Below are 27,100 nucleotides of genomic sequence, written 5' to 3' on the forward strand. Positions count from 1 at the left end.
GGCTCAGATTTGCCACTGTAAATAGAAATGTCAGGTTTTATATCTGAACTCTGAGGTCACTATGTACCAACCCTGGCTAGAGAGCCAGAGAGGAAAATCAGTCCTCTGATTAGAGGAATTTTAATCAGAACCTCAGCCTCTTCCTTTTTATACAACATCCAGAGACAATAGGCAAAACAAAACACAGTGAAAGCAAACTATAAAAAAAAATTATAAAAGTACCCCTGGGACTAATATTACATTATATGTTAATAAAAAAATTATTTAAAAAAAAAGTAGTAGGCTCCAAAAGACACCATAGAATTATATGTGGATTTTCCACATAAGCACCATATTTCCACCCAGTTTTGTCATAAACCGGCCCCTGACATCAAGGTTGCAGGAGATGGATTTATACTGTGGGGACCCAAAAACTAAACCCATTTTTAAAAATATATGTCAATCTGTCATCTGAATGTATATTTGCACTATACTCTGATTTTCTATGTATTCAAAAACTCACTCTTTGAGGAATATCATTTAAATAAATGATAAAACTTGAAGAATGTTTTAAAAAAAAACTCATTCAAGCAGCAGAAAATCAGTTTGGTCATTGAAACCTTTGAGCATTTTCACGTATTTTTTTTTTTTTAATTTCAGCTTGATTGAGGGATATTTTCAGGTATTTTTAAATGGCTCCTCTTATATAAATAGCATCTGTTCTCAAAAAAGGATCTTGAAGAGACAATCAGCCATCTTCCTAAGAGCATATGTATGTTTGCATTAAGGAAGGGACAAATAGGCTCTCTCAGACTCACATGTTTTTGTGTCTCCATGTCTCCCAGGAGGTTATCACGCATCTCATACAGCCCCACAAACACAGCCCATACACAGGCACACGCACATGCAGGGGAGGGCGCACGCATGTGTGCACTGGGTGGGACTGAGAACCACTTCACGGAAAGGAGCAGGGGGAGGCTACTCCAAGAGTTTCTCTCACTGGGAGTCAAATACATGACAAACACACAATAGCCAGCCCCAGGCTACCTCACTCACTCACGTGAGCCCAAAGGAAACCAAACATCTTTAGCAAGATAAAGTTTTTAGAGTCCTCCCACACCCCACACCACCACCCACTGCCAAATTAGAGAATGCCAAGCTTAACTTTCAGACCAGAAGATCTTTCATCTCAAAATTGGGCACAGCAGAATCCCTCTGCTACAACCACGTAACATTTCTCTCCTGAGAACAAGGCCACTGATGGCCACCCAGGAGATAGCCTCGGCCCTCAGCCCTGGCCCAGTCACGACTGGACAACTACCTGAGACAAAGGAATAGGCCGCTAGGATGTTGCTGAGCAAAGCCATGTCCACACACTCGGTAATCAGCAGCTCCGTGCTACGGCGGCAGAAGGGCGGCCTCGACGTGGCCTCCAGAGGAAGCCTCCTGGAAATGCTTGAGCCCGATCAAGGCGGCACCTCCCTCTCTTCTCTTCTGTTTGGGAACACAAAGTGAGTGATGAGAACACATTCTGCTTTCCTGAGGCCGTGCTCCAGGTACGCTGGACTCGAGAACAAAGAACCAGTCTCCTAAATGCCAGCCAGCCTTTCCAGCCAGGGATCCGGGCGCTTGTCCCTTTTGTTCTAGCCCGCTTCTTGACTTTCAAGGAAGGAGCAATTCCTTCCATTTATGTTCTTTCCAGACTTTCCCTTTTCTCTTCCCCATCTCCTCCCCAGTTCCCCTTTAACACTTCCCCCTCACCTTCCCTGGAACTTCTTACTGCATTCTGTCTGGCTCGCCTCTTAGGCACAGCCCATCATTCACTTTAATCACTCACTGTAACCCCAAGTGGCAGCACACTCCTTTCCTGGCTCTGCTTTCTCCAGCACGGACAGCACTGGTGTACTTTGATCACTTTGCCTCATCCCACAGATCACCAGATGGGTGTCTTTGGCAGTGGGTCAGAGCTGGCTGTTCCAGAACTACCAAAGTGGTTCCGGTTCTTAAATGCCCACAGGAACTTGGGAGCTTGAGCCCACTCTCTGCCCCCAGTTCCATGACTCCACTTGTGACCATGATGGGCCAATCACACACACACACAGACACAGACACACACACACACACACACACACACACACACACAGCCTGCAGAACCGTCCCACCAGGGTTCAGAAGAGGGACTTGGTTGCTCCATGTTAAGCGGCTCAGCCTGTGCTTGACGGAGCACCTCCTCTCCCAGCTGCTGCTGCGGCTGCTCAGACCCAGCACTGTCATTACCCAGTTCACCCAGTGAGGCTCTCGCTGAGATGGAGACGGGAAGAAGCAGCAATGACCTCAAGAACTCCTCAGCTCTAAACTAAGGACGGGGAACTAAGTCACAGCGAGTGGACGGATGTCAGGATGCGGAAAGCTAAAGAAGCAGAAGGCTCCAGTCCTTGGAGAAGACACAGGTTCTCAGGTGGGACACGGTCTCAATAACGTGGACCACACAAGAGGGCCTGGGGAACTGCAATTCCGCAAGTGAAGAGACTGGGTCTCAACAGAAAAGACAACTCACATTCTGGTGGATTCCAATGGGCTCAGGGAAAACCACAGCAAGGAAAGAAAGCCCAACCCACAGGTAAGAGAGGAATGATGGCAAGGTCCTTGGAGTGGCTAGAGGCCCAAGAGTAGCAGGATGGGGGCGCCTGGGTGGCTCAGTGGGTTGAAGCCTCTGCTTTCGGCTCAGGTCGTGGTCTCAGGGTCCTGGGAAATGAGCCCCGCATTGGGCTCTCTGCTCGCGGGGAACCTGCTTCCCCCTCTCTCTCTCCCTGCCTGCCTCTCTGCCCACTTCTGGTCTCTGTCTGTCAAATAAATAAATAAAATCTTTAAAAAAAAAAAAAAAGAGTAGCAGGATGAAGAGCTGGAGCTTCAGGGGCTCTGAAAAGGGGCCCGCTGCTGCTGAGGGACTCTGCTTCTCTGGGCCAGAGCCTCAGGCCTTCTTCAACAAGCATATGAGTTCTTAAAAGGTCACAACTCTGTGATGCAGGTGAAGAGTTAGAACCGCCACTCTGAGTTCAGACACTATTCTGCAGATGTGAGGTCTTTGGGACCAAGGAAGAGAGTGAAGTCACTGGAAAATGTCTGAGGATGTGGTGGTGCAAAGCTACTTCGGATCCATTCCCTCTATCATTCCCCACTACTTCTATAGCATAGGTCTCACCATTCCATTTCTGGGAGGTTTGCCACAATGCACACCAAATCCTTCTGTTAACGCCTTCTTCCTGCTCAATCTAGCACACGCTCTCACCAACAGGGTCATCTCCATAAAGTACAAATCTAATTACTTTACTCCACAGCCCAACCGTTCAACTAATCCCCATTATACTTTTTAGCACAAAACACAGCCACCTCCATAATATCTGACCTTAACTCCTAATTCATCTCCTAATCGAGTCTACACCCATACACATATGCACAGAAATGTAGGCATACCTAGTGCTCCAACATTACCAGCTTACTTTTAGTTCCCCAAAGACACCAAGTTCTTTTATCTTTTCATGCATTTGATCACGCTTTTCCTTTTGCTTAAAATGCCCCCGCCTCCCCTTATCGGTTTGGCAACATTTCCTTTAAAGAAATTCAAAAGTCCTTTAGCAATCTCAAATCCCAATGACTTTTTTTTTTTTTTTCAGAAATAGAAAAATCCATACTAAAGTTCATATGGAATCTCAAGGAATCTCAAATAGCCAGGAGAATCTTGAAAAAGAACTAAGTTGGAAGTCTCACACTTTGATTTCAAAATTTATTACAAAGCTCCGATAAGCAAAATGGTGTGGTACTGGCATAAAGACGGGCATGTGGACCAATGGAATAGACCAGAGAGCTCAGAAATAAGCCCTTACCCCTTGTCAAATGATTTTCAACAAGGGAGCCAAGACCATTCAGTGAGGAAAGACTAGTCCCTTCAACAAATGGTGTTGAGAAAACTGAGCTTCCACATGCAAAAGAATGAAGTTGAACCCTTATCTTGTATCATATTAAAATTTAACTAGAGGAGTGCCTGGGTGGCTCAGTGGGTTAAGCGTTTCCCTTCAGCTCAGGTCATGGTGTCAGGTTCCTGGGATGGAGGCCTGCATCAGGCTCTCTGCTCAGCGGGGAGCTCGCCTCCCCCTCTCTTTCCGCCTGCCTCTCTGCCTACTTGTGATCTCTCTCTCTGTCAAATAAGTAAAATCTTTAAAAAAATCTTAACTAGAAATGGATCAAAGTTCTAAATGCAAGAGCTAAAATTATAAAACTCTTAGAAGAAAACACATGGGAAGAGCTTTATGACATTGGATTTGACAATGATTCCTTAGATATGACACCAAAAGCACAGGCAACAAATGTTAAAATAAACCGGACTACATCAAAACTTAAAACTTCTATGTGTCAAAGGACACAATTAACAAGGTGAAAAGGCAACCCACAAAATGCAAGAAAATATTTGCAAACCATATATCTGATTGGAGGTTAATATCCAGATTATATAAAGAGCTCCTAGAATCTCAACAACAAAAAACAACCTGATTAAAAAAAATAAGCAATGGACCTGAAAAGACATTTCTCCAAAAAAAGATACGCAAATGATCAATAAGCTTACTAAGGAACTACAAATCAAAACCACAACAAGATACCTCTTCACACCCATTAGGATAGCTAGTAGTACAAAAAAAAAAAAAAAAAAAAAAAAAAAAAGGAAAGAAGGAAGGAAGGAGAGAAAGAAAGGAAAAGGAAATAACAAGGGTTGGAGAAGATTGAGAGGAATTGGAACCCTCATATTTTTGATGGGAGAGTAAAATGGTCAAGGCACGATGGAAAACAGGGTGGCAGTTCCTCAAAAAATGAAACCTAAAATTACCATAAGATTAAGCAATTCTATATCTCGGTACATGTTCAAAAGAACAGAAAGCAGGGACTCAAAAAGATATTTGCACACCAATTATTAATGAAGTATTAGTCACAGCAGCCTAATGGTAGAAGCAATTGACATTCCATCCACAGATGAATGGATAAACAAAATGTGGTGTGTGCATACATATATATGTACACACACACACACACACACACTGGAGTATTATTCACAGCCTTCAAAGACAGGAATTTGTGACACATGCTACAACATAGATGAACCTCGAGGACATTAAGCTAAGTGAAATAAGCCAGTCACAAAAGAACTGTAATGAACGGAAATACTGTATGATTCCATGTATGTGAAATACCTACAGTAGTCATATTCAGAGACAGAGAGCAGAATGGTGGTTGTCAGCGACTGGGGAAAGGAGGCATTAGAAGTTATTGTTTAGTGGGTACAGGGTACAAAGTTCCAGTTTTGCAAGATGAAAAGTATTCTGGAAATGGATGGTTGCACAACAGTGTAAATTCACTTAATGCCACTGAACTGTAAGTTTAAAACGGTTAAGCTAATAAATTTGTGTTGTATGTATTTCAGCACAATTTTAAAATAATAACAAAAATAAGGTGTTCATGTGGTACAACAGTGAATTTTAAAAGTGTTGCTCCATTTAGGGAATCCTGCAAACCAATTCTGGTTTTAAGTTAACAGAAATGGTGGTAGAATTATTTTATACTGATATTAAAATTGAAGCAAATAAAATTCCAATGTATATCTACACATAAATGTAGTTTAATTTTAAATTAAAAAAGTTATTTCACTTTTAAAATTGGAGAGTAAATAATTGTAATCTACCACATTTAGAGATTAAGAGGAAAAACATATCACACCACCAGATGCAAAAATGTGTTTGTCTAAAATTTGATAAAAATTCATGACTGAGAGGGAAAAAAAGAAAGGTCCACTGCAGTGAAGCTCTACATTACCCAGACCTTTTTCTTTGGCAATCAAAGTATCTAAATACTCTTCTAATATAGCACCCACGATACGGTAATTGAATGATCAGTTTATAGGTTTTTCCCCTAGACTGAAGAGGCATCTGATGTATCCTTGTCACTTGAAAATCTAGCATAGTGCCTGATGAAATGTTGGTTGGCTGAGAAACAAATAGAGCATTCAGGCATGAGCTTTATATGCATAAGTCTCTGAGGGTGTTTCTAAACAGTTCTGAGTGTGATTCACCTAGACGACCAAAGAATACCAGGGCTGACAGGCTCTGAGTGGGGTGCCAGGCAGAACACTTTGTCAGGACAATGAGAAGATCACATACAAGATGGAAAGTTCACTGTGGCACAGAAATTCTTCTGAGTCATGCCCCAGGCACTAATGGGGAGGGCTGCAGGAGCTAGAGGAAGAAGAAGAGGGATGAAGAAGACAGGCCAAGGGTAAGGAAAGGTAACCTCTGGATGATCCATCCAAAGGAGTGACCAGGAAGATCCTCCATAGTCGGTCCACGTGGCACAAGTCAGCCTAGAGCAGAGGTCAGAGCATCTCTACTATAAGGGCCAGGGAGTACCTATTTCAGGCTTCATGGGCAATGGAATCTCTGTCTCAACTCCTCAGCTTGGCCATTGCAGTACAAAAGCCACCACAGCCAAAATGTACACGAACAAGTGTGGCTATGTTCCAACAGAACTTTATTTGCAAAAATAGGTAGTGGATCCAGTTTGGTCCATGGGCCATTGTTTTCAGACCTCTGGTCTAAAGTCTTACTACTTAAAGTATGGTTCAAGGACCAGCATCATTGACATCACTTGGGAGCTTGTTGGACCTACATAATCTTGGACACCACCTGAGATTTTTAGAATCAAATTCCCATTTTATAAAATGCCCAGCAGAGTTTGCAAAGTGGTCTACCTGACCTCTGTGATCCCCTTCAGCCTGAGCACTTAGTGCCTCCTTTATAAAGCTGACCTAGAGTACAAGGGCGAGTCCTCACCAGCCCTGCTGCTCAGGCAGTTCTCCAGATGGTTACAGGACACCTTAGTGAGGAGACCAAGACAGAGGGCAGGGCTCGGCAGAAGAGACTCTGCTCAGGACAGCATGGTCTTCAGAAGTTAGAAAAGTGATCCACACCAGAGCCAAACTCTAAATCCAAACCTTCTCCTTGACTCTCCCTTAATAGAGATGAGAAGTCCAAGTAGCTCTGGACACCTCCCCCTGGTGATCTGCCCTATCATTAAAACCTTTTTGCATCTCTTACTGTGGTGATGAATTTTATGAGTCAATCTGACAGGCCGTGGGGTGCCCAGATTAAACATTATTTCCGGGTGTGTCTGTGAGGGTGTTTCCAGATGAGGTTAGCATTTGAAATTGTAGACTCACAAAAGCAGACCACCCTCCCCACTGTGGGTGGGCATTATCTAGGCTGCTCAGGGCCCAATGGAAAGAAAGCTGGAGGGAGGAGGAATCTGCCTCCTTTTTCCTATCTTACTGCTTAAGTTGAGACAGCTCATCTCTTCTTCTCCAGCCTCAGTTTAGACTGTCACCTTCGGCTCCCCTCATTCCCAGGCCTTCAGACTCGAACTGAATGATACCACAGGCTCTTCTGGGTCTCCAGCTTGCAGATGGCAGACCCTGGGACTTCTTATGTATCCTAGTGGTAGGATATATATTCCCTACTGCTTCTGTTTCTCTGGAGATCAATCACCAATTCACCTACCAATATGAAGGTGAGGGGCATGAAGCACTCATCCACCCCCAAGTACAATTTTGTGGTCTGTTCCTCAGGGAAGTCCCTTACCGCTGGCTAGCTCCGAGGATCAGTGATTCTCAACTTTGGGCAGTTAGCCCCCCACAGGGGACATTGGCTATGTTCAGTAACATTTTTGGTTGTCACAACTGCAGTGGGTGTTAATACTGGCATCTAGTGGGCAGGAGGGAAGGATAGGCTAAACATTCTACAGCATACAGCCTAGTCCCTCACAACAAAGAACTCACAACTATCTGGTCCAAAATGTGAATGTATCAAGGTGGAGAAACCCGATTCTAAAACAAACATCATTACTTCATTTACCGGTCTAAGTGATTCTCAGTGTTTGTGAAACACGTATGTATCACCAGTACTGTTGGGACAGTGTCAGAGAGAGGGCTGGCAGGCCTTGATCAGGACAGGAGTCCAAGCTCTAGGTCAGTAACTCAATATTCCCAGTGACCAGAACAGCTCACAGTAACGAAGCCCTCAAGGGAATACATCTACCAGTAGCAGTTTATTAATTCATAACTGGGGAGTCAGCTAGCACCAGAGCTAAAGCAGGTCCTCTTGTAGACAACCGGATCCTGGGGATTATCTTGGCAAGGACAAAATTACAACTATGGAGCTGCGTATTTTCAAAGCTAGGGCTTTCTCCTGGTGATAACCCATTGGATTAACCCCACACTACTTAGGGGAAGTCGTGCTTAGAGGACACTCCAGGTCCAGTCAACCAACATCACAGCACATTCTCTTTGGACAGCACCCACCAATTCTTACAAATCTTACTCTCCGATGGCCTTCTCTCATTCCTGACTCAAAGCTCCTTCAACTAATTACTGACAAACTGCAACACAATTGAAAAAGCACAGCTTCTGTCCATCACTTACATCCCATAATTTTGTGTCCCTAAACACACGCTGGTCTCTTGATGAAGATGACAGCCTATGAGCACCATCTCTTAGATGGAATGGCTAATTATATGCATTGGACATTATTTTCACTGGCTTCCATTTTAGAGGTAACCTCACTCCCAGTGCTGCAAAATCATATTCTCTGGAACTCTGAGTCCACTCATTTATCTTGCATGTAATCACTGAGTGTATAAAATGAAATGTGCCCAAGGCTGACAGATTTCATCTTATACTTCAGTAGCAGCAGTGAGTAGGCCCTGGTGCATAAGCTGCTGTGCAAGTGACTATCTCATTACGCAGCATGCAGAGGGGGGTAAAAACTCATTATCCCCTTAGCTACCTGGGGAGGGATGTGCTGTCAGGAACAGAGGATCATCTGGCAAATACAGTTCATCCCTGGTGATTCTGGTGCCAAGCAGTAGAGGTTCTGAAACTTGGTTGGCCCCAATTGGCTTCTCAGGCTCTGAAAGAAAAGAGAAATGGCACCAAAAAAAAAAAAAAAAAAAAAATCAGAAAGCCATCACGTGCTCAGAAGATCACATCATGCCTTAGACCTAACATCGTCATGAACCCCGCAGAGAAACCCAGGCAAGGTTTACCTGGACCTCTGAAAAGATGCAGTAGCATCTCCTGAGAGGGTAAAGCCTGCTGCCAGAGTTTCATACAGAGTTTGAGCCAGACAGCCAGAGACACCAAACTCCCAAGTTCATAGCAGAAAGGGAAGCAAGGGGTAAAAGACCAGCGGTGCAGGCTTCCTCTTCCCTCCCGCAGCCAAAGCCCACAACCACAGCTACCGTGGGATGTGTCCACGTGGCCCCTCATCCGTGAAGTTTTCAGGCCAGTCTCTTTGGAACAGGAAGGGAGGGAATTTGGCTCCCAGACAGCAGTGCCTAGATGGCCATGAAATGAAGTCTCACGCAGCTCTGTGTAGGCACAAAAAACCCAGAAGTGCTGATGCGTGGAATCCCACAGCCAGAGTCGCAAGGCCTCAAGCTATGTTCAACCCAGCTGGGGAGGCCACCAGGGGCCTCTGAACAACTAGATCTGCACAACTTCTTGATGTTGCCAGCTTCACTGAAAACTGTATAGAAGGAATGAAATCCATCCCGGAGCTCCTGGGGCGCTGAGCAGTCCCCCGGCTCCCCTTATACACATGTGGTCCTTTGGACACACTTCTTGCTGACTCCTGCAGCATCTGACTTCTGCTTGTTGCTCCGTGTCTTACAGATACGTGTCCCAGCTGCCTCAGCCTCACAAAGGAATTGTGGCACCTTGCTATCTCCATTTTCCTGGTGACGAAATTAAGGGCAAGAACGAAAAGGAAACTTAAAGCACAGGATCGATAGTTCTTTAGAGACTCGAGCACCAAAGCGTGGAAACAGGTCTTGGAGACCCACTCACCCTCCCCTCTACACTAGCGAAAACCACTCAAGAACTGTCCCCAGGGTGGTCACATGGCATCTGAGAGGCAAAGGCTTGAATGGAAAAAGAGCTTCCAGACCACAGGATGGGAAGAGGATACACGTGGTAGAAAGAAACCTGCTTTTCTCCACAGGACTGATAAACACCGGTGAGTGACACATCCAACATACTAGCCTGCCGGCCACTTTGCTTCCTTTGCTGCCTCTAACTTCCCCTCCAACGTAGCAAACCATTTCCAGGGACACATCCTGGACCTCTGACATCGAATAGGGGGTGCGAGCTCCTTAAGGGCAGGGACCATGTCTTCCTTCTGCTCTCTGTTCCCAGGGCCTCCCACAGTTAAAATCACAGAGCCAGTGTTGAGAGACTGTGGGTGACTGACTCACACTCAGAAATCCCACTCTCCAACCAGAACCTTCTATCTTCTACTTCTCTCACCCGTGGAGTCAAAGGAACCTCTCTGAGACCTCAGACTTCTTATTAAGAAAATCTTTGGGATCTAGGACTAGGCAAAGAATTTTTTAGCCGTGACACCAAAATCACATTCCAAAACAAGGAAAATTGATAATTTGGATATAATCAAGATAAAAAAAAATTTCTTCTGTGTTAAGGGGATGAAAAAAACAAACTATAGAAGTGGGGGGGTTGGGAACTAGGTGGCTCAATTGGTTAAGCGACTGCCTTCAGCTCAGGTCATGATCCTGGAGTCCCAGGATCAAGTCCCGCATCAGGCTCCCTGCTTGGCAGGAAGTCTGTTTTTCCCTTGGACCCTCCCCCTTCTCTCTCTCTCCATCTCAAATAAATAAATAAAATCTTTAAAAAAAAAAAAAGTGGGGGTGGGGGAAATTATTTGCAAATCATTTATCTACCAAAAAGAATAGTATCTAGAATATGTAAAGAAACTTCAAAAATAGTGACAGCACCAAATGTTGACAAGGGTGTGGAAAAATGGATCACTCATACATTGCTCATGGGAATGTAAAATGGAACAGCCACTATGGAAAAAACAATTTAGCGATTTCTTCAAAAACTAGACATGCAATTGTCATACAACCCAGCAACTGCATTGCTCCTGGGCACTTATCTTAGAGACATGAAGACTTAGGTTCCCACAAAACCCATATAGATATTTATAGCAGCTTTATTTGTAATAGCCCCAAATTGGAAACAACCCAAATTTCCTTCGATGGGTGAATGTTTAAACAAACTGTGGTACATCCATGACATGGAATACTAATCAGAACAAGAAAAAACAAACCAACTTTTAACTCATGCAACAACCTGGAAGAAACTTCAAAAAATTATGCCAAGTGGAAAAAAACCTCAATCTTTGATTGAGGTTGTGTATTGTACGACTTCATTTTTATAACCTTCTTGAAATGTCAAATTACGGAAGTGGGGAACAAATTGGTTTCAGGGGTTAAGGAAGGGATGGGGCCAGAAGAGAAGTGAGTGCAGCTATGCAAGGGCAACAGAAGGATCCTGGTGGTGAGGGGAATGTTCTGCTTCTTGACTCTATCACAATGAACATCCCGGCTGTGATATTGTACTACAGTCCTGCAAAATGTTATCATCAGGGAAACTGGTTAAATGGAACACAGGCTCTCCCTGTGATTTCTAACAATAAGCATAAAATTGTCTCCAGAGTCATCCTGAACCATAATCTTCACATTAAAGTTTAAGAAGAACTAATCTAAAAGACTCAACCAGGACATCAGGGGAAATTCAAAATTCGTTCTTAAGAGCAACAGTTGAAGGGAAAGAGAAGATGGTGAGAGTTTTCTTCTAGAATATGAAGGGATTATGTAGGAGAGATTAGATTTGGTTCATGTGGCACCAACAAACAGAACACAGGCTAATGTCAGAGAAGGCGCACAAGCTTCAGGACTGATCAGACCTCAATTTAAAACCAAGCTCCATCCGCCCCTATCTTTAAGACTGGTCAAGTGAGCTGAACCTCCCTGACCCTCTGTTTCCTCCTCATTAAAATGAGGCTGGTTCCCACCTCAATCAGTCAATCAATCAGCATCTAAGCAGAGAAACAGAAACTGTTTCAAGTATTTGCAACAGAAGGAATGGAGTGCAGGGAATGGATTGCAATGATGAAGATAGACGTACAGGTGGAAGGTGATGGAGAAGCTGAGGGATGAAGCCTGACATGATAGATGACAAAGTCAAGAGTTAAAGAACTTCTCAGATGGACATCATTTTAAAAAGATGAAATTAGTTGGCATAAGGATGGGACCGTGAAGCAATCAAGAGATCAGCAACAATGGGCAGCAGACGGTTGAAGGGACAAAGGGAGGAGGCATGTTACCCAGGAGCCAGGGTCACCAGGAAGAATCTGGAACCATAGAAATGTGGGCACTATTAGAAGGAAGACAGAGAGTGAGGAAATACTCTGGCGTCCTCCATTCTTCTATCCTCTAACCTCCCACTGGTGCCTCCATAGGCCAAACCCAGCAGGAAGCCAGAGCACCCTGGACTCTGAGAAAGGCGGCCTCCCAGTCAGACCCCGCTATTCAGGGCAGAACAGGGATCGGAAGGCAAATAGGCCCAGGTCTGGTCCACTCCTGAGGTGTGTATGAGAATACAGAACATGTTGATGCCTGGCACACAGTAGGTGCTCAATAAATGGTATAACTAACTTGTATGCACCCATGTTGTATGATAAACATTTAAAGTCACATTTTCTCATCACTTTATATCCAAATACATAGCAACACAAGCCGGGCTATCTGACTCATGCCACATGCACTCTACCAAGAATGCTTTTTTTTTTTTTTTCCCTCCAAATGAGCTACATATCTGAGAAATGCAAAAAGCAGCCTTGTCCTAAAGTTTCATTGTATAAAGCAAATGTTGAATTTCCACAGCTGCTGGCTTCAGCCTACCCAGAGGAATAGTTTCAGTGAAATATTAATCTCTGAGAAAGCCACACTGGGGTAAGACTGCACAGTAATTCAAGCAGCATGTGCAAAATTTATTTAGTGTTGGCCAGGAGTGGTTTTAATTATGTGAAGTCTTCAGAATGAGAAGAAAGTGACTGAAGATGTTTGACTAAATCAGTCCCAGAGGCCCTGGACGCTCCCAGATCCCTCCCCAGTTTCAGTTTATTTCTGCATGCCCCAAACCATACACACAGGGGAGGCTCCCAAGAAACCGGATGATGGCTCTGCCAGAACCCGGATGCAGCCAGCAGCAAAACCCACCAAGACAGGAAGCATCAGCACCCACAGGGCGGAGACCTCCCCGCAGCATGAAGGCCAGGTGTCTGGCTGTGGGAGGATAACCAGGGTAGAACAGAGGGAGGGGTGAGAATCCAGAAGGAATTTTCAGACCCCAGGGCACAGTATGAAAGATGCTTTCATCAAAGGTCGAGGGTGGGTGCCAGGCGCCGAGTGTGCTGTGTGCCTGCTGGACACCTCCCGTTTCCTGGAAGTCACTTGCTGAGGTGTGCTGTTGGACTTGAAGTAGCACCTAGGAGTGGAGAGAGGGCCAGGACCCAGCTCTAAGGACCATACACACCCTGAGGACTGGGCCTTGCAGACAGCAGAGGGGAGCCAGTCATATGGGCCTTAAAAATGGTCACCAACCATTCCAAAAAAGTGGAAGCCACAAGGTGTCCCCTAGGCTGGTGGGACAAAGAGAAAACCCAGGAAGTTATCTTTAGAGACTGCCTTTCAGCCTCTGGGTTCTGTCCACAGACACCAGAGCTCTGGCACCAGCCGGGGGGGGGGGGGGGTGTGGTAAGGAGGCAGGGGTTTCTGTTAGTAAGAACATTAGTTAGTAAGAACATTAATTAGTAAGAACATAAGAAAGGGGATAGGCATTTGAGAAGGAAATGAGCAAAGGCTGGTCCTTTGAGGGGCTAGGGATGGACACCAAGCTTCTCATCATCAGCCTGAGGTCAGTCCATCAGGGGGTCAGTATTTGGTGTCAAAGTGGGGCTGCTCATCCTCACCAGGAGGAGAGGGGACAGGAGCCTGACCTCCAAGGGGAATCCAGAGCTGAGGCTGGGCTAGGGGAAATGGGAGTCTCCACTTGGATTTGCCAGATATCTCTCCAGCCCAGCTCGTCCTAAATCCATCTCCCCGCCCACACGTTTCCTCTTTTCTCTACAGTCTGCATAATCCCCTGAGCCTCCAGGATCAGACTTGGGGGTTATGGTGGGCCCTTCCTCTCCCTTGTCCTGGAAATTCTACCTCCTATCCCTTCTGACTCTCCATGCCATCTGCCACTTGCCTGACTCAGAAAAACCTCCCTTTCCTCCACCCTCCCCACCCCAACATCATACACTGGTGCCAGGTTGAGCACCTGGAAGCCGTGTTCTAGCAATGCCGCTCCTCTGTGCTAAAATCACCACCTACACAGTCACATTCCTTCCAACATGGCCCAACGTCCAAGCGAATGGGAGTCATTCTCTCCCTCATATACTTCCCCATGGGGTCTACCTCTGGGTTTCACTGTGCTGAATGTACTTCTCCACTTACTGCATTTCTGAGTCCTACCCATCCTTGAAGATCGACATCACCTCACCACCTCCCGTGAGGACTTCCTCTGACCCACCCTGCATATGTAATTGCTCCCTCTTTGGGACTCCTGTAACCCTGCATGCCAATCTTCTGCATATAGCTGAAGTGTGAGCTTTTAATATTTTGCACTAGGCTACAAGCTCTTTGAAAAGAGGGGCCTTACATCATATTCTCCTTCATGGAGGAGGCACAGGAAGACCCAGGAGCACTGAGTTTGGCCAGAAGGTATGAAATGCAGTGTCTGGGGGAATCCCATTGGAAAGGAAGGCTGGAGGCGTGCAGTGATCCTGGAGCGCTAACTGCTGGTGTGTGGGAGTCCTCAGCTGATGTGTGCCCTGACTGAGTAGACCAAATGGAGAGGAGAAGGCTCACTGACAACTCTGGAGGAAAGGAGCCTGCCCGTGTCTGCTGGAAAGAGAAGAAACAGTCACGGGGACTGTCAGGAAGTCATAAGAATCACACTGCGTACCGCACTGGGCAGGAAAAGGATTCCAACCCTGTGGGTCAGCCACACCAGCATGTGCTTGAGTAATTCTGACCAAATCCTGCGTGGCTTTCTCTTCAGAACGGCGAGTAGGACCGGACAGGCTAGCAGACTTGTGGCTCCTTTAAGGAAGCCCATGAAAGAAGGCAATCCACTTGCCACTGTATTCCTAACCAGTATTCCGCAAGCAGAGACTTTGGTCCACCACCGGTAGGGTCCCCCAAGTCTGGTCTCTCTGAGGCATCCAGAAGTGTGGGGACTCACAGAAATCATGCCCCACCAAGGAGCACGCAAGTGGGAACAAGAAGCATTCCTAGTCATCTGGTGTCCGCGGGCCTCCTGGCCCCAAGCTGAGTTCTTGGTCCACTACCATTATTAAAACCAGAGCATCAGTCAGAAGGGCGGAGCAAACACCCTGATGGCAGGGAGTCTGGAAGTCCAGTGCCGTCCCTCAGGGAGCTGCGGGAAAGAGAAATCCGAGGTGAGGCAACGCCAGCCTTCCTCGGCAGGAACCGCATCGATCCTTGGGGATGCAGGCAGCTTCCCCCTGAGACCTTCCTGATGGTTCTTTTCCAGGGGGAGCTGGTCCCACAGCCACACACGACCTGCTCTGTGACAAATCAAGTCCACACAGACAAACGCTGAGCATCTGGAAGGTGAAAATTCCTGAGCCAGCAGACATCTCTCTGACTGCAGCAAGGAGGCCTGCCCCAGCCCCACAGCCTCCCTGACGCCCCAGCGGTCTCCCACCTCCCTCCAAGATGCTAGGGCTCAACCGAGGAGTTCCAAAGGTTCTACACATGTTTGAGTCCAGCTATATTTTTTTAAATGTTTTTTAAACCATAAGCAAATACAGTCAAGTGTGTGATAGGTCAAATGTGAGCGATCACAGACCTCAGGAGCTGCAGGTTGATATGCCCACTTCGGAAACAAGGTTCTCCTGCCCAAACCGTGCCTATGTTTGAACACATGTAGTTAATCAGGAAAGCCGCAGTTCCAAAAATGTCTTTTAGCCATCAGACCCAAGCAAGTCTCCTCATGCTTTAAAATCATGTGTGCAAGGACACTCCCACCACCCTGGCTCATGTGGGCTGTGCACAATTAAATGTCAGGCAAGCCTCAGGGGTATGCAGAGAGTGCACGCTCTAATAAAGATATAATAGTGCACCGTGCAGTAACGAGTGATCACACAACACGCTGCACCGGGGAATGTGGGTAGCACTGATGCTTGTTTTATTCTTAGAGTGCTTGGCAGGCTTTTAAAGCTCCGACTCAGAGGTGCCTGGGTGGCTCAGTCGGTTAAGCATCTGCCTTCGCCTCAGGTCATGATTCCAGGGTCCTGGGATGGAGTCCCACATCAGGCTCCTTGCTTAGTGGGGAGCCTACTTCTTCTCCCTCTGCCTGCCTCTCCCCCTGCTTGTGCTCTCTTTCTTGCTCTATCTCAAATAAAATCTTAAAAATAAAAATAAAGTGAAACAAAAATTCCAACTCAGTAATGCAGGGACAGGCTGTTACCATTCATTCCTCCTATAGGTGACAAAGTGAAAGTGAGAATTGAAATTTGGGCTCAACATGGTAAATGTATCTTTTTATTTCTTTCTTTTCTTCCCTTTTTTTTTTTTTTTTTTTTTTTTGCTGTGTTAAAGGCTTTAAATGATACTAGAGAGAAACAGGCACTGAAGCTGTTGAAAATAATTTTAATAACATAATATTTCATAATGATACAACATGTTTTTCTGTCAAACAAAGATATAAATTGGTTGAAGAACCTGTTTATTCCTTTCAATTAGCTCCTTTATAATTAAGGAATGAAAACAGTTGTCACATAGTGTTTGAGTCAATGTTAAAACCAATTTTTCCTATATTCCTCTTTCAAGGTTCTGGGTCACCTTAATCAGAATAACCTGAATCTGTAAAGTATCCTATTTAAAAGTGTTATTACTTCCAATGTTGGCAGTCACAATTTTCTCAAGGCCTTACAGCTAATACAAAACACAATGATGTATTAATGGCAAGGACACTTTGAGGCCGCAACCGTTATCCCAAACCTTCCATTTCAAATTTTCATGTTCATCCATCATAACAGTCTCATTGCTTTCATTAATTAACTTTATATCGTAAGCTAGAATTATCACATAAAATAACATATACAACAAAATATTGGGTTTTTTTTTTCTGTTTCACTCATGGATAAGCCATTTAAACTCATTTAAAGAGTTTTAATGCTAAAACATTTTTTAAAGTTTTTTTAAAAGATTTTATTTATTTATTTGACAGAGTGAGAGAGCACAAGCAGATGGAATAGCAGGCAGAGGGAGAGGGAGAAGCAGGCTCCCCGCTGAGCAAGGAGCCCAATGCAGGGCTCACCCCAAGACCCTGGGATCATGACCTGAGCCAAAGGCAGTCACTTAACCAACTGAGCCACCCAGGTGCCCCTAAAAAATTTTTTTAAGTCACTATGTTAGTCCATATGTAGGAGAAACCCAATATATTCAGCAGGAAGGGGTTAAAGAAACAGATCTTCAGAACCTAGCGAGTTGGTGTGCTTCTGCAGAGAATCCAGGTACAAATTTGGGGTTCAAAAAGATGATTATTGAATTAATCAGTGTGGCAGAAATGGCCTGTCCCTCACTCCTAATACTGGGAAAGGGAGGCGTTTTGGAAATGGAGACCCAGAAAAGGTCATGGAGGCAGTTTTGCTTGTTCTCGAAGATCCATCTTCCCCAAGGAAACAGGTCTTTCTTTGTGGGAAGCAGGACAGACCAGAGATGAGATAGTGAATGGCCACTGACCAACAGGGTCAGCAGAGCTGAAGCGTCGGCATAAGGGAAAGAGCATCAAGAGCCCTGGGCTTGTGGTAGACGAGATGGTCAGACATATGACTTGGGGGAGAAGGAGTCCGGAGAAAAAGGGCAGCTGGAAGTGAGCAGAAGCAAGACACAGACTAGGAATCATTCACTGGCTCATTCACTTACTCATTCATTGATTGAGCATCTAGTAACACAAGCAAGCTACTAGAGGCTGGGGTTACACAGATAAATAAGCCTCCAACAGTGTCTCTCTGGGGGAGGGGAGTATTGTTCCCAACAGGGAGCAGAGGGAGCAGAGAGAGGATGGGGGGGCACAGTGAAGAGGCAGCCCCAGATGTGAGTCTCAAAGAAGAAACAGGAGTTAATCAAGCGGCTAATAGTGAGGATGGGGAAGAGGGAGCACATTCCAACAGAGATGGCATTCATGCAGAGAGACGGGCTTTGAGACGGAAATCTATGAGGCTGGGGAACAGAGGCGGACCAAAAGGAATGGAGCACAACGTGAAAGGAAAGGAACAGCAAGAGATGATGCTCCTGAAGGGGCCTGGCGTGCTCTGCGAGGGGCTTGGACTCTTTCCTGTAGGCACTAGGGAGCCGAAGGAGACGCTGTGCTGGGGACCGCACAGTGCTCAGAATCTGCACGCACACTGCCCTTCGCAATCGCGTCACCCCATTTGCTTGCGTGGCCTCCCACAAGAACTCCCTGAGAGCAGAACCTGGTCTTCGTCACCTTTTTCATCTTTACGTCCTCGGAACCTAGTGTCGTGCCTGGAACGACAACAGCGGAGTGCGACAGGAACTCAGCACGTGCGTCATATGAACCGGTAAACGAATGAGCTTTACGTCCTCGGAACCTAGTGTCGTGCCTGGAACGACAACAGCGGAGTGCGACAGGAACTCAGCACGTGCGTCATATGAACCGGTAAACGAATGAGCAAAGGGCAAAGTAGGGAAAGCAGAGCCCAAGAGGACAAATGCAGTTGACTATGGTCTCAAGAACACTGCCAAGGCAAAGGCTGAGACGTCAGAATGGGAAACCATCTGAAATATGATAAATGAGGAGACACTAGAGACGAAATCCCTATGTCCCCAGGAGCACACAGAGGAAGCATAGCACACAGAGGAAGCAGACAGAAAGATGACCATGGGTGAAGAAACCTTGGAGTGGGATCCGTCACCTTGACCTCGGGAAGCAGTTCTGAACTCCTGAGCTGTGTTAGGGGTTGAACTGTGTCCATCCGAAAATAAATAAATAAATAAATGGCGAAGTCTTAAACTCGGTACCCCAGAATACGACCTTATTTGGAAATAGGGTCTTTGCAAGGTTTAACTAAGTTAAGATGAGGCCATCAGGGTAGGCCCTCATCCAGTATGACTGGTGTCCTCATAAAAAGGGGACACGCACAGAGGGAAGATGATGTGAAGACACAGGTAGAAGACAAAAATGTTACAGGAAGCTAGCTGGTTACAAGAAGCCAGGGAGACACCTGGAACAAATGCTTCCCCTGTGGTTTCAGAAGGAGCATGGCACTGCTGATACCCGTCTGGCCTCTAGAACTGTGAGACAATATGTTTCTGTTGTTCTAAGCCATTCGCTTTGTAGTGCTTGGGCATGGCAGCCCTAGTAAAGTAATACAGGCTGGTGGTCAAAATAGATCAACACTTGGGGCAGACACCTGTGTTAATCCCCAGAAGGCATCTGCCTCTCCTCCTTGCTACAGGAGCCCCACTTTTGTTTGTGTCCATCCACTGGGGCCCAAGACCTGGGTCCTATAATTGACCCACGTCAACCTTGGTGGTCTCTTGCCATTCCACTTACCATGTGACCCAATTCTGGTCACTACATCTCACTAAAAGGACTGCTGTATATACAGGACATAATTCAGCTGTTCGTGGATCTGTCTCCAATGTCCTGTTTAAAATAGTCAAGGCAAAGGGACGCCTGGGTGGCTCAGTTGGTTAGGCCGCTGCCTTTGGCTCAGGTCATAATCCCAAGGTCCTGGGATGGAGTCCCGTATTCTGCTCCTTGCTTGGCACGGAGCTTGCTTCTCTCTCTGCCTCTGCCTGCCACTCTGCCTGCTTGTGTGTGCTCGCTCTCTCTGACAAATAAATAAACAAATAAAATCTTTAAAAAATAAAATAAAATAAAATAGTCAAGGCAGAAACAGTGTCTAGCCGAATCTGGACAGATACTAAACTAATGATCAGTGGGGTTTCTAGACAACCTGATGGAGCTGGTAACTGAATTGATTTCCTTGACCACACCTTATCAGGTTTGTCCTTTCAGAGGCTAACCTTGACCTCTTGGGTTTAAACCTGTAGTTTTCCCTTATCTGATACTATTACCTCAATGTGACAAACATCTCCTGGTATCTACATCAGCCAGTGAACCAGACGGTATTTTAATCTAGGCACTTACTTTCAGGGATTTCCTCATCCATAACCTAAGGCCACACCGACTTCTCCACACGGTAACACGCACAGATCATCCGGCTAGACCTGTCTGGGTTTGAGTTTTGCTGCACAGCCTTTGTCGAACACAGAAGCTCACCCCCAGGTTTCTGCAGCTTAAACATACATCCTGTCCTTGCTGCGCCAGAGGCTAATAGAAAACCGTAAAGGGCAGAATAGGTCTTCACAGGGACAGAAAGAGGGAGAGGAGGGAGCTGGGAGACTCAGGGAGTAGAGCTTTGTGCCACACCCCGCAAGGAGGGGAGAAGACTACATTTGGAAGGGCACAGGCACATCTGACAGGAGACCTGGGTTCAATCTCCGCTCCACCACGTGCCAGCTCTGTGACTCTGGGCAAACGACTTCAGATTTCTAAGCTTCACTTTGGAAAACAGGAAATACAACTTAATATCCTAAAGAATTATGCTTAACAATGAGGTCATCTATGTCATGCCCCCAGCACGGTGTCTTGTGACCAGCAGGTGACCTCCCAGGACATATGCCTGCTTCTGAGTCACACACATAGAATGTCTGAGATTTTTTTTTTTTTTCTTCACTGGAAGAATTAGTCCACTGAGCCTTAAAGAAACAATGAGACATGTTCCCATCAAATGGGCCATGCAGTTCTGTCACTTTTACCTCGAAGCATGTCACAAACCATTTCTCCCCAGGATCTCTCATCTAGTTACCCTGAATTAAAGCAATGGCTCCTAACCAGCCTCCCTACCTCCATTGTCTCCCCCTCCTCCAGTCCAACCTCCAGCAGGCCACCAGAATGTCATTCCAGAGCAGGGACTGGTAAACTACAGCTTGCAGGCAAATCCAGCCCGCTGCCTATTTACGTGTTTCAAGTTTTACTGGAACAGAGTGACGCTCGCTCGTTTATGTCTGTCTATGGCTGTTTTGGCCACTCTGTTGGCAGAGCTGAGTAGCTGTAACACAGACTGTATGACCTGCGAAGTTTAAAATATTTATTCTCTGGTCTTCTACAGAAAATTTTTGCTAGACCCTTGGTAACTTGTTCTAGAACACTCCCCTGGGTAACTCACCGCTCTCTCCAGTCAATTGCCTCCAAGACAAAGTCTATGTGGTGTGAGCTGACCCTTCTCTATTCTCCCAGCTCACCTCTCGTTATTCCCCCCTGCAACCTAATCTCCATCCTCACTGAATGAGCACCCTCCAAACACGCCAGGTCCCTTCCCCAGAGCAACTCTATTCCCTTTCCATTTAGAAAACTTCTAACTACTCCTCGATATTCCTTCCTTTATGAAGCCTTCTAGCATTGCCCCCTCAGCCCTATCCAAAGGCACTCCTTCCTTGGAAATGATATCCCACCGATAAATGGTTGTATACACTATGGGTCTTCCTATCTGTCTTCCTCACTGGTCACCCCCACGCTAAACTTTCTTCTCTCTCTCTCCCCCTCCTAGAGCACTCTGTTCTTTCCCAGCACCGCATTTACCAAAGTTTGTAATCATGCATTTCTTTGTGTCTTTATCGCTTTAATGCCTGTGCCCTAACAACTGTGAGCTCTAAGAAGGCAGCAACTAGGACTTGGTGGATTCAACACCACATTACCGTTGTGTGGCCTGGAGCCAGCCACACGGTGGTTGTTGAGTTTGCTGAATAAGCAAATGACTAAACAAATTAAAAAAAAAAAAAAGATTTTGCTAATAAATCAAATGCAAATGAAAGAACCGAAGACATCAAAACTGTTACTTTCTGAACATGCAGGATCCTGCCTCTCAGACCCTTCAGGTCTCCCGTGGCCCAGAAGGGTGGGTGGGCAACAGCAGCACTGGTAGCTGTGTGGATGTTTGGATCATACGCAAACCCTCATTCTTGGAATCCACATGCGATGTGTACATAGCCCTTTCCCATATCAGTAAATTCAGATTCTGCACAACTGGAAGAAAGCCATATATAGGATATAGACTGAGTCCACATTTGCACTGAACTATTCGGAATCCTGGCCATTCCTTCCTGAAGAACGTCCTCTACTCCTTGTCTATTGAGGAAAGATCAGCAAGACTCCGAGAGCTTTTTCCCTCTGTCTCTAGGGAGAGTGACCTATGTGTCCCTCACACTCATACCCAGCCACCGTGTGAGAGACCCAGGTGGGACAGGACGGGGAGGGGGTTAGGCTGGAATGAACCTTCCCTGAATCACTCATACCGCGTCCTCTAGAACCAAGGGAACCGTCGAAGTTGAAATGTGACTCTTGAAAGACACACTATTCACTTTTCTTGACATTCAAAGCTCAAGTTCAAGAAGTTATTCAGCGGAGTTGCTGCTGCGTGTGGGGAAAAAAAATATCCCAAGGCCATTTCCTGTGTGGCCTTTCTCATTCTGGACAGCGCCTCTCTGAAAGCCCCATCCATAAAGGCCTTCTGTGAAGGTAAGTGCATTTCTCTGAGATGTATCCAAGAAGAGCAAAGACGCCATTTCAACCAAGGCAAATTTATGAAGTTGGCAGCTGAACCCTAATTCTAGCCTTGAGCCTTTGGGATGTCAGCACTCTGAATAAAGGCAGAGCTGAATTTCTTGTTTAAGTCAAGCTTTTAACCCTCTGTGGCATCTACCTCTGGTCTGAACAACAAAAGAATCCTATGTATTAAGACACAGAGATTGTCTTTGGCTCTAGATAAATGTATCTTCTCAGGGCCTGTTGGACCTGTGTCCTCTAAGCCTGGTAAAAAGCATTTATAAGGAAATGTCAGTCTTGTTTATTATTAAGAACTTTAGCGGCAGTAGCCCAATCACCTACAGTCATTCTAAGTGTAGGGTTGTCACCCCAGCAAATCACCTGATAATGCGTCTTCCAATTTCTCTAAGACCCAAGCAACTCTTTGTCTCCTTCTGCAGATTCACCTCCAGCCCTGATCTCCTTCTTCAGCGCAGTGTGGGAATGGGGAAGGGCACTGGCTTTGAAATGGACGAGAGCCACGTGACGTGGGGCCCCAGCGCACTGTGCTCTCTCACAGACTAGTTCAAAGACAAATTCAGTAGATGATGTATTACACATGCATCTGATATGATCTGGATCTGACCACACGTGATGACTCACGCTAGGCCCTGTGAAAAACATTTTCTCTACTGCCCCTACCAAAAGCTAAAGATCTGAAACACCTATCAGGAGCTTCATGAGTGATTTCCAGCCATTCACATGGAAGCTTTCCAGAACATGGGGAGAAGTATTAAAAATCTGTGTGAAAAAGAAAAATGACACAGAGATACTGCTGCCGGTGTGTATAGTGCATTCACAGGCACTCTGTGGGGCCCACTCTGGCTCTGTCCCTCCCCCTGTATATAGTAACGGGTCTTTCCATCTCTGAAACACTCCCTCTCTCCTGGTACTTCCAAAGCCAAGCTTCTGGAAAGAATTGCCTGTACTTGGTATCACTACCTCCTCACCTCACATTTGTTCCTTAAGCCTCCTCATCTTTCAAACTCCCCTCACCATCACCAATAGCTCCCTAATTCCCAGATCCATGGCTATTCCACTTCTTTTCTTAGTGGACTTCCACGTCACTTGATGTTATAGATTCCTCCCTCCCGGACTCTCTCCTCTTCCACATGGCATTCTCCCATCTCCTCCTGCCTCTCTGCCCAGCCCCTCCCTGTCGCCTGCACTGGGTCCTCCCTTTCCCCTCCCTCAGAGGCCACCCACTCTCGGAGGCAGTCTGGTACAGACAGATAGCACAGGCCTGGATCTGACTGCCTGGGCTAATATCCCAGGTCTATTACTTACAGCTGTATGACCTCGGGCAAGTGACGTACTGTCCCTGTGCCTCCACTTATTCATTTATAAAGCAGGTACAATAATGGCCTTCCCTGGCAATGGCTGTTGAGAGGATTAAGGCACATGACGTACTTAGAACACAGTAGAGACTCAATAAGCATTAGCCATCATAATTCCTCTTCCCATGCTCTCTCTCTCCTTGGGCAACTGAGCCATACCATGACTTCCTCACCTCTTGTTAAAAGTTTGCCCTGGAACCTTCTTTAAGACTTCTCTCCTGGGGGCACCTGGGTGGCTCAGTGGGTTAAAGCCTCTGCCTTGGGCTCGGGTCATGATCCCAGGGTCCTGGGATCAAGCCCGGTTTCGGCTCTCTGCTCAGCAGGGAGCCTGCTTCCTTCCCTTCCTCTCTCTGCCTGCCTCTCTGCCTACTTGTGATCTCTCTGTCAAATAAATAAATAAACTCTTAAAAAAAAAAAAAAAAAAAAAAGACTTCTCTCCTGACCATCAAATCTACAAACCATGTGCCTACCACACATGTCTCCCTGGCCATCCCTAAAATGCTTCAAGTTCGGTTTGTCTGAAACTGAGCTCATCATCTTTCCTGCAAATGCTGCTCTCCCTGTCCACAGCCCACCTCCCTCTGCTCCACCCCCTCCTCTCTTTCCCCCTGCCCCTCCCCTCCTCACCAGGAAGTCTCCTGATGAAAAGCACCACTCTCTTTCCTCTTGGTTGTCCAGGCCAAAACCCCAGAGTCATCCTAGACTCCCGCCCTTCCCTTACTCCCCCGCGCAATCAGTCACCAAACTCTGTCAACTTCATTGCCAAAGTATTTCTTGAGCCTGTGCCCAATTCCCCACCCTTATGGCCAATGTCTCTAGAGCCTCGTTATTTCTCACCTGGATGACAATAAGTAACAATAGTATTAAAAATAACTTCCACCGCTATTATCACGTACTGATTATGGCTCAGTCACGGAGAGAGACACTTCACCTACCTCATCTACATAATCCTGAACATCACCCAACCATGAGGGAGAACTTGGGAGTCCCTGTCTTCAGATGAGAAGACGGAGGCACAGAGAGGTTTAATAGATAGCCTGTTACACAAAGAAGCAAAGACGTTGTGGGGCGGGGACGCAGACGGAGGTCTGTCTGACTCCATACACCGGGCTTTTCCCCACTCTTGAAAACTGAATGGTGTCCTAACTGGTCTTCCTGCCCTCTATCTTATTCCTCTCCGATGTCTACTCTATGCCATAGGGGTCTACTTTTACAATGAAACTCTGACTTCTCTCTGTGTGAAATTCTATAGTAGCTCCCCAGTGCATACAGAATAAAATCTCAATTCTTCAGCAAGACTCTTCCTGATGCGGTCCCTTTGCCCGTTTATAGATCTGCCTCCTTTCTCTCCATCCATACTCACTCCCTTGCTTTCTTGGAGCACACCCTGCCTGCTCACCTGGCAGGGCGGTCTTTCTTCCTGGCCTCTCTGACTGTGATGTCCTTCTTTTTGAGAAGGACAAAAAGATCCCTGGATCCAGGCAAAAAGAGCCTGGATCCCTCTGTCTCAGCCTCCTGGACGCATGTCCTCTTGGACTCAGCTGCTATCCAAGCCCCGTGTAGGTGCCCCTCCTCTTGATGGCTATCTCACTCAGTGAGTGAGTCTAGCACAGAATTTTAGAGGCACAACAGTCATTGACCGAGCACCTACTATATGTGAGAGCTCAAGGCAGCCTCCAAGGATTTGGGAATCAACAAGACATAAGTCCTGCATTCAGAACACTTGCTTTAATGAGAGAGATGGATAGCAAAATACTGTATTCCTATCTCTGAGTGTCCTGTGTCCATGCTGGACTGCTGAGGCTCTTGAGCAAAAAGAGTATCTTGTTCTTCTCTGTGTCCCCAGGACCTCACACTGGTGCAAAGGGTGTCAGCAAACACTGACAGCTTCAGCTGAGCAGACACAGCAAAGCCACAAAGCTGTCTCTGTGACCAGGCAAGCCTACACGCCCAGGGACAACCTTCACTTTCACGGGCATCTTTTCCAGACTCTAAATGTCCAAGTCACTGTTTTCGGTACCTCTGCAACACCCTCACCCTGTTTTGACACACAGCTGGGTCTAATGCTGGAGAACTTCCAGGCTGACCATCCCTGCCCCATGTAACTGACCCGTGGAGAGAGCAAGGGACCAGGTCCACGTAGTAGAATAGTGTCAGTACTGACTCCCCTTCCAGTGCTCGTTCTGTCCACCCACAGGTTCACCAGCACATCTCACTAGAGCAAGGAGAGGAGCTGCCGTCAGAGCGCGCTCTCCCAAGTACACAAAGGATAGGTGCTTCCGGAAAATGATGCATGTGTCTCCCAGTAAGAGACCCCCTCCGGCCCCTTCCCATGGGCTGCCGAGGCCTGTCTTGACAAGGTGAGCGAGTAAAAGGACCCGTCAGCTGTGTTTGTGGAGGTGCCAGAGGAAGACAGCTTTAGGCAGACCCTTTTGATCAGGGGTCCCTGCGCAGAAACAAGATCCCCCGACATCTGTTCCCTGCGGCTACTGACGGTCAGAATGACACGGGCAGAAGGGCACAGGGCGAAGGGGAAGAGGCTTACGTTACAGCAGGTGTTTTGTAAAAAGCCTTCTTTCCCATACAAGGTTACGGTTACTCTTCTGCTGAGCGGCATTTCCGCCTGCTTTCACCTTAGAGGACAAAGTGCAAGCTGCCTGCACGATCAAAGACGAGGCTGACAGCCGTCTGGATCCCCGGAACAGAGAGCTTACAACGGCTTCAGTCTCCCGGCAAGGTAAGGCCTCAGACACCAGGCAGGGGAGAGGAAAGGGGATAAACCAGGAGGACATGGTCATTCCCACCCCCAACCCACCCCGCACAACCCACACACCTGGTCTTGCCTTCTTGCAAACTAGATTTCCTAACAGCATCTTCAAGGATCACATGACCGTCCCCAAACTGTCTGGGGCCGTGATGAAGGGCTTGGAGTCTGGGGGCCTGATGGGATCCCAGGTTTGCCTGTCATCTGTGGGTGGGATCCCGATTCCTCCTCCAACACCCATCTCAGAAGGTGGTCGTGAGGGGCAATGCCAGGAAAGCAAGTCAAGTCCTTATCAAGGGGACTGACACCTGCCCC

At 46.6% G+C, this 27,100-nt stretch overlaps 1 protein-coding gene and 1 long non-coding RNA gene across 6 annotated transcripts in view; one reads left to right on the top strand and one right to left on the bottom strand.

Annotated features, from left to right (window-relative positions):
• LOC116595814 overlaps positions 1 to 9,838 on the top strand; it is a 41,260-nt gene extending 31,422 nt beyond the window's left edge. For all 3 annotated transcript variants that reach the window (XR_004287866.1, XR_004287867.1, XR_004287868.1), the window contains one exon: positions 9,746 to 9,838. This is a non-coding gene — a long non-coding RNA (uncharacterized LOC116595814). The remainder of the gene's footprint in view (positions 1 to 9,745) is intronic.
• Positions 1 to 27,100, bottom strand: part of EVA1A (eva-1 homolog A, regulator of programmed cell death) — a 50,748-nt gene that overhangs the window by 16,723 nt on the left and 6,925 nt on the right. The window contains exons 3-4 of one of the 3 annotated variants that reach the window (XM_032352589.1): positions 8,859 to 8,981; positions 1,357 to 1,473 (exon numbers count right to left, since the gene is read on the bottom strand). The exons of 1 other annotated variant lie outside the window; for it this stretch is intronic. In XM_032352589.1, coding sequence (XP_032208480.1) covers positions 1,364 to 1,473; positions 8,859 to 8,981 — 233 coding nt within the window. In that variant the 3' untranslated portion in view covers positions 1,357 to 1,363. Of the gene's footprint in view, positions 1 to 1,300; positions 1,474 to 8,858; positions 8,982 to 27,100 lie in introns of those variants that run through there. One more of the 3 variants, XM_032352588.1, reaches the window with a different exon arrangement.

Source organism: Mustela erminea, chromosome 7 (genome assembly GCF_009829155.1).
Source record: "Mustela erminea isolate mMusErm1 chromosome 7, mMusErm1.Pri, whole genome shotgun sequence".
In the NCBI taxonomy this organism is placed as follows: domain Eukaryota; kingdom Metazoa; phylum Chordata; class Mammalia; order Carnivora; family Mustelidae; genus Mustela; species Mustela erminea.